The 14,488-nt window shown below is 27.2% G+C and overlaps 2 protein-coding genes across 2 annotated transcripts; one reads left to right on the top strand and one right to left on the bottom strand.

The window, feature by feature from the left end:
* Window positions 1-319: 319 nt before the first annotated feature.
* On the bottom strand, window positions 320-2,255 carry LOC124926556 (metacaspase-1-like). Its single transcript, XM_047466804.1, has 4 exons — window positions 1,865-2,255; window positions 1,346-1,797; window positions 1,073-1,276; window positions 320-576 (listed from the first exon to the last, which is right to left on the bottom strand). The coding sequence occupies exons 1-4, from the start codon at window positions 2,178-2,180 to the stop codon at window positions 517-519; spliced, it is 1,032 nt and encodes a 343-aa protein (XP_047322760.1). The 5' UTR covers window positions 2,181-2,255; the 3' UTR covers window positions 320-516.
* A 3,482-nt stretch (window positions 2,256-5,737) lies between these two features.
* On the top strand, window positions 5,738-7,123 carry LOC124927429 (uncharacterized protein At1g28695-like). Its single transcript, XM_047467832.1, has 3 exons — window positions 5,738-5,945; window positions 6,048-6,425; window positions 6,504-7,123. The coding sequence occupies exons 1-3, from the start codon at window positions 5,748-5,750 to the stop codon at window positions 7,011-7,013; spliced, it is 1,086 nt and encodes a 361-aa protein (XP_047323788.1). The 5' UTR covers window positions 5,738-5,747; the 3' UTR covers window positions 7,014-7,123.
* Window positions 7,124-14,488: the final 7,365 nt, after the last annotated feature.

The following is a 14,488-nucleotide window of genomic DNA, read 5'->3' as shown; positions in this document are numbered from 1 at the left end:
TTAACTCATACATATAAACAAAACCAAAACTAATTAATAAATTTTTAGTTTGTAATTCCATGAATAGAACAATCATCGCATATTAAGATTGTAATATCGATCTAGGATGAAATATGTACCGTTATTAGGTGGATTCCTTGTGCTCATAAACATTTAGTTTATTTTAGTTCCAATGAACTTTTGAATTTATTACATACAATTTTACTTAAATTTAAATTATTATTTATTAAATTTTATAAAATATTATATATTTTGTTAAGCATTTCAAAACTTATTGTTAGGTTTAAAACTCTAAATGATAGCAAATGAACAACATGGTAGGTGAAACTTAAAAAGAGAAATAAATTAAGGTATACAAACATGTATCAAATTTAATCATGTGACAAATTAACCAGAATGTCAACAACTTTTAGGCATTGAGCAAGACATTAATATTGAAAAGAAAAATTAAATAAAACAAAAAGAAAGACAAAATAAACTTAAAATCTGTCTTTCTCTGGATGAAGTCTGATCCGGTCACAAAGAGAACGACTTGTGATACAAATCACTTGGCTCATTAGCAGTCAATTGTGGCTCCTGCATTATTAATATGTAATAGAATAACCTTTTATTAAAACTAAATATAATCTTCTGATACACAAATATAAAATAATCTTATATGTTAGATAGTTATGTGTCTTAATATATAAACATATAAAGTTGTTCAAATATTCATTTTAATATTATTAGTGTCTATATAATTATATTGGTAAAAGTGGTATTAAAAAAATTTATACTAATTAAAAATATTATAAGTCAACTTTTTATATTTAATTATTAATTTATATTTCATAAGAAAAAACTAAAAATATTATTAAAATAATATTTAAAAAGATGTATTTAATAGTTTAAAATGATAATAATATTCATAAATTTCATTTTATTTTTCAAATTTAATCGTTTCATTTTTATGAGCCAATAAACACACAAATTAATAAATTAATGACCAGATCCGTTGTGTTGGAGAAAACGGCGTTTCTATTTATATGTAGATTTTCATTTAACAAAGAAATGATGAATTTATGGACATTACCTGTCTGATCCTAAACTTCTTCTCCCCTGTAAGAATAAGATTCCTAAGCTTATCCCTACGCCTGAGCTTCATATCACTACCAGCAGATTGAATTATGGATCGCATCGAATACAAAAGATTAGCGTATGTCGTCCCCTGTCCATTTTCAATAGCTTGAATGAACGAAAATGTCATTGCACCAGTACTAGCTTCCTTAGAAAGAACCTACGTACGAATTATACAAAACAAATTAACAAGATCGGATCAAATTGAATTGAATTAAAGACTACTTACTGATGTATCCATTGAAGATTGATCATCGTCGCAGCCACTAATGCAAATAACTTCCCCTCCTTTAGTTCCTTTCCAGATCTTTGACGGAGGTCTATGATCCTCCCATGTATATCGTCCCGTCCTGTCCATCCTACATAAGAATGGCAGATCAAGAACTGTCCCGCTGTGGCAAGAATCTATAATGGCGTGAAGTTTTACTCCAATCGGTATCGGTTTCACGATCAATTCGTTTATATCATCGTCCACGATCATTCCTTCGGTCTCGTAGTCTAAAGGAACCAATGTCTCGTCAAATCCATCTACCTCATCTCCATTTTTATCCTCCAGAGAGAAACCATGCCCCGAATAATGAAACACTAATGAATCTCCAGCCTTACAATCTTTTACCAGCCATTGGAGTGCTGATATTATGTTCCTTCTTGTCGGTACTCTGTTTGGATCTGTTTCTTCCTCTGCAGTTTCACCAAATATAAATTAGAGTCTCATAATCTCTGTAAAAGTATAAATAATGATGATTACCGGAAAGCATGAGAATGGAGGATTCTGGGAAATTGAAACGGTTGAGCAAGAAGTATTTCATGTTCTTGGCATCATTGATACAACCTTCGAGTGTAACCGAAGTGTCGTTATATGTAATACCACAGATAACGGCTCTCTTGGATCCCTGTTGTTGAACAGGAGGCCGCGGCGTCGGCAACTGAGGAGGAGGAGGATTGGTAATACGAGGATCGGGTGCTACCTCAACGACGGAATGACAGGATGCGCATTGTACGCAGGGAAGGCCTGGAGGAACCTGTAACTCTTTTTGGCAGGTTGAGCAATAACCTATCCACATGATCGAATCGATCTGGATGGATGGATTGATTGATTGAGAACAGATCTAGTTTAAGAACAGATTGGAGGAGAGGAAGAAGACATTAAAATTCAGTATAAAATGACGCGTTTAAGGTGTTCAATTTAGACTTTAGAAGAGGGTTGACCGATGACTTTAATTAGGAAGCCCCTGATGGGGTCGTTCTTTACTAGTATAGTATTGAAGTCTTGAGTGGACTTGTATAATTTCCCTTTCCACTTGCAAATTAAATAAGGGAAAATGAATTTTTTTTATATCATCATGTAAGTGCATAACTTCTTAAGGTTTTTTTATTATCAATTAGAGCCCGTTTGATATGTGTACAAATTTTGTTTCAAGATATATTCAAAAGTAGGATTGGCATGAAATGATCAAACTATTTTGAGACTTTATTAATATTATTAGTATTATATTTTTATTAGAACTAAAATGTTAGTATTACCTATCACAACACTAACTTCAACAGTTCTTAGATAGTTTTTTTATTTTTAATCTTTTTTAGTAACTACTCTTGAACTAATTTGGTGATTTCTATTTAATAACTTCGTATTTTTACTAATTTTTCAAATTTTGATTTTTTATACAACAATTCATATTATTGTTTTTTTAATGATTTAAAACAATTAGAAAAACAAAACAAAAGAAGAAAATTAAGAGATCAAAGCAATCTGACCTTAGGCAAGCTGACTAATGAGGTGAAGATGAATTGCAGGTGGCTTGAGCACATAATGGGTTTGGTTCAGTTGGCTTTGAGGTTGCACACGGATAGAGTCTAATATTGAGAATTACATTAATATTATTAATAGTTTTTTTTTTTTGGAAAATAGTAAGAAATATAGGTATAAATGTAGGAGTTGAGTACTATGTCACCTTATCATCGGTCAGGAGATACAAAATGGTAATAAATTATAATTCTTTTTTAAATATTATTATTTTGCCTCTCCTTGTGAAAATGAACATGAAGGTTCCGTAATAGAGGACCTCAGCTCCAAATGTAGGGATGAGCAAACAAATAAATTCAACCTTTATTATTTAAATCGTATTCAACCTAAATTAATTTTTTTAATTTAGTACAACTCACAATTCAACTCATATTATTCACTAATATATGGGTTAAGTATGGATTTAAACCGTATTCAACCTAAATTAAATTTGTACAACTCACAATTCAACTCATATTATTCACTAATATATGGATTGAGTAATCCAAACTAATTTTTTATATATTTGTTTTTGTCTCGTTTAACAAATATTTAACTAATTTACTACGTTTTTACCCTTTTAACACATTTTTATCTCGATTAACACGTTTTTAATCTGTTCAACAAATATTTGATCCATTATACTTCGTTTAACACGTCTTTGACCTAATTTAACATGTTTAACATATCTTTGTCTTGATTAACACATTTTTAACCCGGTTAACAAATATTTGACCTGTTGTAACAGGTTGTCTTTGATCAATTTAACATATTTTTGTTTTGTTTATACAATTTTGACTCACTTAATACGTTTTTAGCTCATTTAACAAATATTTGACTCATTTTGTCATATTTAACATGTATTATAGTCGTTTAACACATTTTTAACCCATTTAACATATTTTAGAAGTATGTGAATCATTAGTCTTGTTTAATATGTCTTTTGACATGTTTAATACGTATTTTTTTTATCTATTTAATGCGGTTTTTATTCGTTCAATATTATTTGACTTGATATATTTGATTTTATTAATATTATTTTTATTTCAAAATTAATTATATATAAATTAGAAAATTGATTTTATATTTAAATGAGAAATAATAAATTAAGAGAGATAAAAAAAAAAGGTGATGCTGAAATAGAGAGGGGAGTGATTCAAATTTTGAAAATTGAAATTATTTTATTTGATTAATTTAAGTAACCTTAATCTAAATTAAATTATTTTACTTAAATTCATATTTTGGGTTTGAGGTAGGGGTTGAGTCATCTCATATTATATGTTTGACTCTAATAAAGGTAATATTTATTTAAGGCCCAATTCTATTTCTTTTAATTTCCCGGCCCCCCCAGTCTGCAGAATATCTTAGACCAACATTCTGAAACACCCCTCTTATGCTACTAGACCCGAAATGTTAGTTGACAAGAGAGTTGGGCCGTTATACTTCTGGACCTCCTAATAGGCTGAAATTGGAAAGTATTCCTCAAATATTGGATAAATCGTTTAAAAGATTTAAATTTTGGAAAAAAAATAATAAAATTTTTAGCTGGTGTAAGTTATTATATATGAAGCAGATGTTGGAAGGGCAGTTTCTTATTGCAGAAGGTAATTAAAAAAAAAAATCATAAATGAAGAAAACGTACGTACGATCCATTGCTTTGCAAATTAATTAGCTGCCTCAATTTTTTAGTTGAACCAAAAACGTCCCTGCGAAGATCTGGCATGCATGCTTTGCAAATTAATTGCTTTACAAAGATCAACATGCATTTTCTTCAGCCTTAGCCTTAATTAGTCGGAGCTTCAATTCTCCAATTGGGGAGGAGAGACCGCTGAGACCATCTTACTGTCCGTCGGTTGGCCGAAAGCTCGATTTTCTTGAAATTCCAGTGATGAAATGGCGCCTGAACGACATTGTTCGGAGGAGTTCACTAAACAGAAAAGATTGAGGTATTTTACTTGTTATTCAATTGAGCCATGTTATAAAAGAGTTTGTCATTCAATTGCAATTTCATTTTTATTTAAAAAAAATAATAAAATTATAATTTAATTTGATAGAAAAATATAACAAAATAAATTAAGTATATATTATTTAATTTAATTAAAATATTTATTTATACAATATATTAAAATAACTAAAATGTTAAGAGTTTTTGTCTTTAGGTCTGTTCTCTTATTTATATTTGTAGGCTATATATATATTGAAAAAAATATTAACTTATTATTGTTGATCGAAATCGATGACATTTCAAAGTAGGAAGTAGGGGAGGAACCTACACGTGATTGGTGAAGAAGACCCGTTTGCATTTTAGTTGATTCCGTATATAATAAAAAAAAATATATTAAAGAATTTTGTCCCTCTCTCTTTATTGTAATATAAACGTGTATATTTTATATTAATAATCTACATATAAATTGTATAATAAAAGTATAAAATTAACTTTAACTTAGATATGTATAAAATCATTAATTTATGGTTTCACCTTTTCAAAAAAAAAAAAAAGTCATCAATTTAAAATTGTTGTCTAAAATATTCAATTCCCCAAAATAAAATAAAATAAATTAATAATTTTAATATAAGTTGACTCTTCTAGTTTACTTAAATTAAAAATTAGATACAAATTAATTGCACTTAATAATTTTGTACCGCCTTGGTCACAAAAGTCATGTGTTAGAAATTTAGATTATACATACTAGCTAGCTTGTTGGACCAAGCAAACAAATATAAGTCAATAATATCATATATAATTATTAGTTTACTTAAACAGCCATAATATATAATAATAATAATTAAGTATATATATTATAATTAATTCATTTCATTCTATACCTTATCATCTTATAATTAATCAATGGATCTTTTATCCTCTAGACCAGCAGATGATAATCCGATCGAAAACTGTTGCAAGAAACTTACTATTTTCGATGTCGCCATAGCTTCTCTTCTGCTCGTCGGTGTCTTTCTCCTTCTCTTCGCCGTCGGCCCATCGATGTCTGTCGACAAATCTACCTGGATAACCTCGTATAACCCTTTATCCCATCCATTAACGGTACGTAAGTTCTTGTTTTAATGTATTTATAAAAAAAAAATGATATATATATGGATCTAGCGTACGTGGTTCGACGTGCAAGTGATTATATAATTGTTGCAGTTCAACATGACCGTTTACATAGACGAGTTGGACGAGGTGTTGGCAGGTGTATCCGACATAAACAAAACAGTCATAATCACTGTCGTGAACAAGGCCTACGCGGAGGGGGATAAACCGATGCTAGACCTTTTCTTGGATGGATTTTGGTTGGGTAATGATACCCAGGACTTGATTAATCATTTGTTGGTTGTGGCGCTTGACAAAACTTCGTTCGAACGTTGTAGATTTCTCCGGCTGAGGTGTTACAAGCTCGAGACCGATGGGGTTGACTTTGCCGGAGAAGAGCTTTATATGTCTGAGGACTTTATTAAAATGATGTGGAGGAGAACGTCTTTCCTTGGAGATGTTCTAAGACGGGGATATAACTTTGTATTTACGGTAAACACTTACATGCGTGTATATTTAATAATAAAACAAGAAAAAAGTGAGATTATTTTTATTGATCTTACGTTGTAGGACACGGATATAGTATGGTTAAGGAATCCATTTCCTGAACTAATAAAAATGGGTGATATTGATGATGAACCGGACTTTCAAATAAGCACGGACAGGTTCAACGGGGATGAATGGTCGAAAACTCAAGATGTGAACACGGGCTTCTTCATGGTTAGATCGAACAACAAAACGGTGGCACTTCTCGAGACATGGTATGGGAAGAGAAATACTAGCCAAGGGATGAAGGAGCAAGATGTTTTGCAAGCCATGATAAGAGAAGGAATAATATTCAATCATTTGGGGCTTAAAACAAGATTTCTTAACACCCTCTTCTTTAGTGGTTTTTGCCAAGATAGTAAAGATGTTCAAAACGTGATCACTGTACATGCCAATTGTTGTCGGACGATAAGTGCCAAGTTGGCGGATCTAACGGCTGTTCTTCATCGGTGGAAGGCGTTCAAGAGTTCGAAAGATCAGTTGGATTTTCATTGGTCTGTTCCTCATTCAGCGTGTGTAGAGTCATGGAAGTAAGATTGAGATTTGGTTGTGCAAGGGTTAAGTTGTCTTTTTAACTCTAAAGATATGTATTCCTTTATTGTTTAGAATCAATTTTAGAAAGAAAGAAAAAAAATAAGTATTAGATCATGTATTAGGAAACAAATAGTGTTATAAGGAATTACCAAATCTTAATTTTGGAATTTACTCATTTCTTTCCATAATTTTATTTATTTATATTCAAAAGATTATTAACTTAGTACAAAAGTACAAATTAATCTCGAATATTAAATATAAAAAATCATACATAAACAAACAAAATGCTTATGTATGCAAAACGGAAGAGACATAGTCATCACCCATTTAAAAGTCAACTTTTGATCTAATCAAAGGATTCTTCCATTGGAAAGGAGACCATTATTGTTAATTTAAAAAAGGTCAACTAAACTAGGGATTTAAAATTTAAAAAAAATTAAGTTCGCGTTTTCTATGTGAAAATAAGAATTGTTCTTTTTTTTTTAACTTGCTATATTTTATATCATAATTAGTAAAGATAATTAAATTTAATAAATTCTGAATTTGTAGATTAATGGATAGAATAATCATCGCAAATTATGGTTAAGACTTAAGTATCTATTATGGAATAAGGTTATTGGCTAGATTTCTTGTGCATGAATAATTGCCAATAGAACATGAATTTAAGAAAAGAAAAACCAAATTTGTTCCTAAAATGAGACATTGCACCAATAATGCAGGTTTAATTTGGATATTTTGTGTATTCTACGTAAAGAATTTACAATATCATTTGTCATAATATAACATTTTAATTAGCTGCATTTTTTAGGCATCCTATTAGTGAGATTTTAAGATGACTAATTAAAATAAGTGAACTAAATTCATAACCAATCACTCACAATTGAGATTACAAATGTAAGAAACTTTTTCTTCTAAAGATATAACTATTTCTCAAGAATTGTTTACTAAAATAATTGTAGATTTAACTCATATCCATGACCCTAGGACAAAAATTCATATGTTCTATAAATAAGATATACTCCATGTATAATCATAGTTCTTATTAAACATTTTTACTATTATATTTTTATTTGTTTGAAAAATTACCTAGGTGATCCTTCAATTACTTAATTTTAGTCTTCAAATTATTTTTTAAAATAATTCGACCATCAAACTTACATAACCTTTCTATCAATTTTTTCCGTTAAACATAATAACCATTCTAAGCTCTCCAATTATTCTAATTGTTGACTTGTTTTGGTTGATTTGATTGGCGATGTTGGCGTAATCAATTTCAAAGCCATAAATATAAATCATTCCATATCACGAATGATGTAACCAAGTCAAGAAACAACCACAGGAAAAAGAGGATAAATGCAACCATTTGTGAATATAAATTATATAATACTATTCAATTGTTGTTTCTCTCAAACTTAATATTTTCGTAAAAATAAAATAAAACAAATCTCTCTTTTGCTGTTGGGATTGTTACACTAAAGTCCGTATCACGTCATCAACAAATTTGTGACTTTGACAAATTCGTACCAGGATGACCTGTTATTCTAGCTTTGGCAAATTAAAGACTATACTTTAATTTTACAAAAATAAGTGGTGATATTAAGTTTGCTCATGTTATTCTGTTGGTAGTCTTAAATCTTAATCGTTATTAGACTTGTAATATCAATAAGTAACATGTTTTTAGTATAGGCTATAAGATTGTCCATTCTTCTATTACTTAAATATAATATTCCTAAACAAAAGAAAAATTATTAATTATTACCTTATCTAATTTTATGTAGCAGATTAATGATCGATATTAACAAACAATTACCAATTTAACTTACGCTCTTCTAGAATATTTAATTGCTAAACTTTTACAAAACAATTATATTATTATTAGTTTATTTATTTTCTTCAGTTATTTTTATATATTTTTTTTATAATTATCACAATAGTCACCCTTGCAGCAGTTATACATTATGTATAATGTTGTTAAATATTTGTTTGGTATGGACGGGTTTGGCCCTTTTTATTTATTTAAAAATTATATTTGTTTATAATATTTTATTGAGGGATGGATTTAGCTGAATAAATATCTTGAAATTTTTTTTAATTATATATATATTATCAAATTTAATAATATTTGGTAGTTAAACTTCAACTTCAACCCTATCTTCAACTCCAACTCAGACGTTTTTAAACAAATATAAATTTTTATCATATTAATTTTTATTTATCAAATCTCATTTTTTATCCTTTGTTTTTACTTAGTAGATATATTTTTTTTTTATAAATGATTGAATTCATATAAATAATAAATTAGAAAAAAATATTTGTAACCTATTGAGTTGACCTATTAGATTTACTAATTAATTTTTTAATGGAATACCAAGATTGGTCTACCTAGCCCATGGGCTTACTCATCTTACATCTTACCTATTACCAACAATAAATTGTGTTGTCTATTTTTTACATCAGTTTCATAACAATTAATATAGTTGTTATTTTTTTTAAATAACTCATGAAATATTAAAAAAGGAATAAAGTATGAGATGAGAAAACTAAAATACATGAAAACAAGAAAAGATAAAAACAAATACATGAACTGATGAACGAAGCCTGCATACTTTCCAGAATGAATTTGATTAGATAGTTAGATAATAATGACAACATGAACTATTTGAATATGGTATAATACAATATAACCATTTCTTTCTAGTAAAAAAAATAAGGATTGTAACTAAATTATTCTGACCCGTTATATCTACTATCTCAATCCAAATCTTCAAATAGCTACCTATAACATCACTCATTATGTTCGAGTCATGTTCTAAAGAAACTAAAAATACTTATCATCCCACACCATTATAAAAAAATTGTGATGAGCCGATTCAAACTCTTTATAGCATATCCAACTAATAATAATACATAAATTTTAATAGAATCTAAATATATGTTTTTTTATTTTATTCAATTAACAAAAATATATATATATATATATATATATTATGTAATATTTTAAAAAATAATTGTGTTGTTGGTAGGGATGACAATGAGTACACGTATGTCCGATACTCTTAAGTATTCAATGGCCAAGTTCGGATATTTTAAATCAGGTTTGGGTTCGATCTTGGGGAGGGGGAGAAGGTACTCGGTCGGAGATGAGTGACAACATGAATTATTTTCGATTCGGTATAATACAATACGAGCATTTCTTTTTAATCAAATAGTAAAAAAAAATATAAATTATAATCAAACTATTCCGACCCACTATATTTGTTGTCTCGATTCAAACCTTCCAACAATTACATAAGACATTACTCACTAAATTTGAGTCATGTTTCAAAGAAACTCAAAATACTCCTCATCCCACATCAATATACAAAAATGTGATAATAGGTCCACATCAATATACAAAATTGTGATATAGGTACACATCAATATACAAAAATGTGATAATAGGCCAATTCAAACTCTCTATGGCATATCCCGACTAATAATAATACATAAATTTTAATAGACATCTAAATATATTTTTTTAATTTTATTTTATTCAATTAACAAAAATATATATTATATAATATTTTAAAAAATAATCATGTTGTTGGTAGGGATAACAATGGGTACCCGTATGTTCAATGGATCTGGATCTGTTATCCCAAAATAATGTCTCATTTGCTGTCTCATAGGAGAGAGAAGAGAGTGTAGAGAGAAAAGAGAAAATTAAATATTAAAATAAAATGTCATATATATAATTTTTTAGAATTTAAAATTTAAGATTTAGAGTTTAGGATTTAAAATTTAGGGTTTATAGTTTAAGATTTAGGGTTTATTTATATATATATATATATATATATATATATATATATATATATATATATATATATATATATTTATTTGTCTAATTTATCAAAATTATGTTGTTTTGATATATGAGACAGCAAGGGGACAGCTTAACTTGGGACAGCAGATTCTCACCCATGTTCAATACCCATGAGTACCTAATGGTCAAATTTGAGTATTTTAAATCGGTTTGAGTTCGATCATGAGGAGGGGGAGAAGGTAGCCGCTCGGGGATGAAGAATGTGCGAAACTCAAACATAATACCCGACTATATTAATATTAAAAGTAATTTTTTTATTTAAGTTTAATGTGTGACTTTCCAAATATATTATCATTACAAATATTATCATAAATTCATCATTTAATTTGGTCTTATCCACATTCCCCTTTAAATATTGTCATGAATACACTAAACTCTAACTTTAAATTTTTTTTATATTCCCCAAAATAATATTTTCTACATAAATCTCCAACTTTTTTTTTATTTTAATAACAAAATATTACTTCACTCTCATTATTCTTTTATTTAATCTCTAACTCTTTTTTCAATTTTCATTATATTTTTTTTCTTAATTCTAGTTTATCTTTTTTAAGACCTACAAAATAAGTATGAAGATAAGTAATATTTTTATTTTTATTTTAAACATTTTAATATTACTAATTTTAAAATTATTAAAGTTATTTTTCTTTTTCTTCCATCTTTTTAATCGGGTAATGAGATACTCGTCGGAAATTGGGTATCCGACGAATCAAGATGAAAATAGAAGTAGAAACACTTATCGGGTTTGGGGTCGGATATTAAAATAAAAACCGAGTTCAGAGATTGATATTTCACTACCCGAAGACGAAGTTGTTGGAATCAAATTTTATGATTTCTTATAATATAATATATGTATATATACATATCATTTAATTATTGTTTAATGTAATTAAAGTTTCAATTATAAATTAAATTATGTTATACAACCGGCTTTGGATTAAGCTTATTTGCTTAAATATTTTTATTCAAATTAACTCTAAACTAAATGAAAGGAGAAAAAAAAAAGATGACCCAATAGAGATCAAACCTATTATTCAAACACTTTTGATTGAATAAGAAAAAAAAATTAAAATTAAGTTAGAAAATTAATAATGAAATTTTTAATCTGGAATTTTTAAATAATTAAAATAAGTGTATCACTGTAATTTAATATGAGATAAATGATTTTTTTATAATAAAAATTAAATATATTATCAAGATACAACTATTCTGGCACGTGTTTTGAATTAAGCCAATGGGAAATAACCTTGTTTTTTATATTGTTTAATTTGTTTTGAAAGATAGCAATTGATTAGTGATAATCATGATTATTAGCTGTTAATGAGTTGTGACGTGGCGAGTCGTAAGGCAACTCATTGGTTGCTGGCGCCTGCCTGCCTTATCTAAATACGCGGCGAAATGCACATTTCAACGGTTTTTTTACTTTTCTTTTCTTTACTTTATGTCTTAAATAAATAGAAAGAAGGAAAGAAAAAACTCTTTCTTTTTTAATTAAATTTGCATCCAAATTTGCTTTTACTTCTCTGAATTTATGTTGTTATACTTCGACTTCTATAAACATTTTAGGGTTCATAATTATTTTCTTATATTTAATAGTTAATTAAGTAATTTGATAATTAAAAAAACAATTAATTTAATAAATATATACATTTTAAATCTAAAAACAATTAAATTACTTCAATCAAATTTGCTCAGCAAATTTTATAATTTGAGTTAAGGTAAGAAAGTAAAATGAGTTTATGAATAACTATTATTAATATTCAACAAGAAAAGTATCTCAACATAAAATTAAAGACATAACTTAATTAATTAAACAATATTAATACATAATCAGCCAATGAGACAAACTTAATAGAGGGACATACAACTCATTTTTTATTTTCACAAATACAACATTAGGATAATATAAGTGAATTAACCTACAAAACCTTAACATTTGCATGATATAAATTAGAAAATGACAAGTTGATATATATATATATATTTTAAATACTTCTATAATTCTAATATTTCAAAAAATATATATTATATACTTTATCTTGGGTTTAATTCTCCATAAAACTTAAATGCCTGTTTATTTATATTAAATTAAAACCTCTTAACTCTAATTTAGGACTTAGTCCCTATACATAATTGTGAAATTGCCTAGCTTTATAAAGTTTTATTTTATAATTATAATTATAGTTTGAATAATAAAACTTTAAAATAATATTGTAAATATATGTTTTAAGTACTTCATCCAAACAATGATTTAGATAAAATAAACTTGAAATGTCACTAATTTTCCTATTAGATTAAACAAACAGAAGTGTAGACAAAATTTTATTTTATGAACTTTAATTTATTTTTTTAAACAACAACTTAATTAAAAGAAAAAATAAAATAAAATTTTAAAATTTCTTAAAGAAGTATGAGGATACCTAGAGGATTTAGAAATATATCTATGTTAGAAGGTATTGTGTAGACATCTAATCAAGCATACACAATGCAATAGTCTCAATAAATGGTACTCTTTACTTTATCTACTCAATATATGAATGACGTCCATTTCAACTTAATATATACAAATGATATAATTACAAAAAAATTCTAAAAATATCATCTAAATTAATTATTATTCATTTATCGATAAATAAATATTATATTCATTAATTGATAAATAAATAATCTCGCGAAATGAATATTTTTTTTTGTCCTAAAGGTATTCATTTATTGAGGTTCTACAATAAGTTGTTATCTTATTTATAAATATTATTATTTATTTTATCTTAATTAAATATTAATATAAGAAATTTAAGTGAAAAAAATGGATCATGAATTTTCATTTTAAATTTTCTGATGTTAAATTGAATATATATATATATATATAAAAAAGTTATTATTTAAGCGGATCATAGTTTTGGGTGTCTTTTTATTAAAAAAAAGAAGAATAAAAAAGAGAGTTATTAATTTATACTATTTATATGACTCAAAGAATGACTTCGATTTGAAACTTGCTTTTGAATATGATTGTCATAAATGGATGATGTCTGAGTCAAGGATGTAACATGTTTGTATATATATCGCAAGCTCGATTAGATTGAGTCGATGAGTTTTTTTTTTCCGATTATTTTTTGTGGACTATTTGACTTGAAACAAACTATAGGACATTCAGTGATCGCGATTGACTGATGTGTTTATTCCACAATGCATGCTATTATTATAACGATTTGAGAGATCTCTTCTCGAAAATCGGTGAAGACGATTATTGAATTTGTTGATCTTCTTAACGATCTTCGAGCTCGTTAAAAATTGATTTTATGTTATGTTTGTTCGTTTGTAAATATATCTTTTGGCTTATATTTCCATTGCTACCCACAATGGTTAATCTCGTTGGATTTAGTGACAAGGTGAACACTCGTGTTTTGTATTATTATTTTTTCAATAAAACGATTATCATTAATATTATGTTGCATTGACTTTTTTAAAGAAAAAAATTATACTATTTATATATTACTAACCTTTTTTAGAATATAAAATAAGATAATAAGATATTATCATAATATTATAAATTGTGATAATATCAATATTATCACAATATAATAAATTATGATATTATTATTATATTATAAAT

Source organism: Impatiens glandulifera, chromosome 2 (assembly GCF_907164915.1).
Source record: "Impatiens glandulifera chromosome 2, dImpGla2.1, whole genome shotgun sequence".
NCBI classification, from domain to species: Eukaryota; Viridiplantae; Streptophyta; class Magnoliopsida; order Ericales; family Balsaminaceae; genus Impatiens; species Impatiens glandulifera.
Note: the sequence above shows the minus strand (reverse complement) of the source record. Positions and strands in the feature narration are given on the sequence as shown.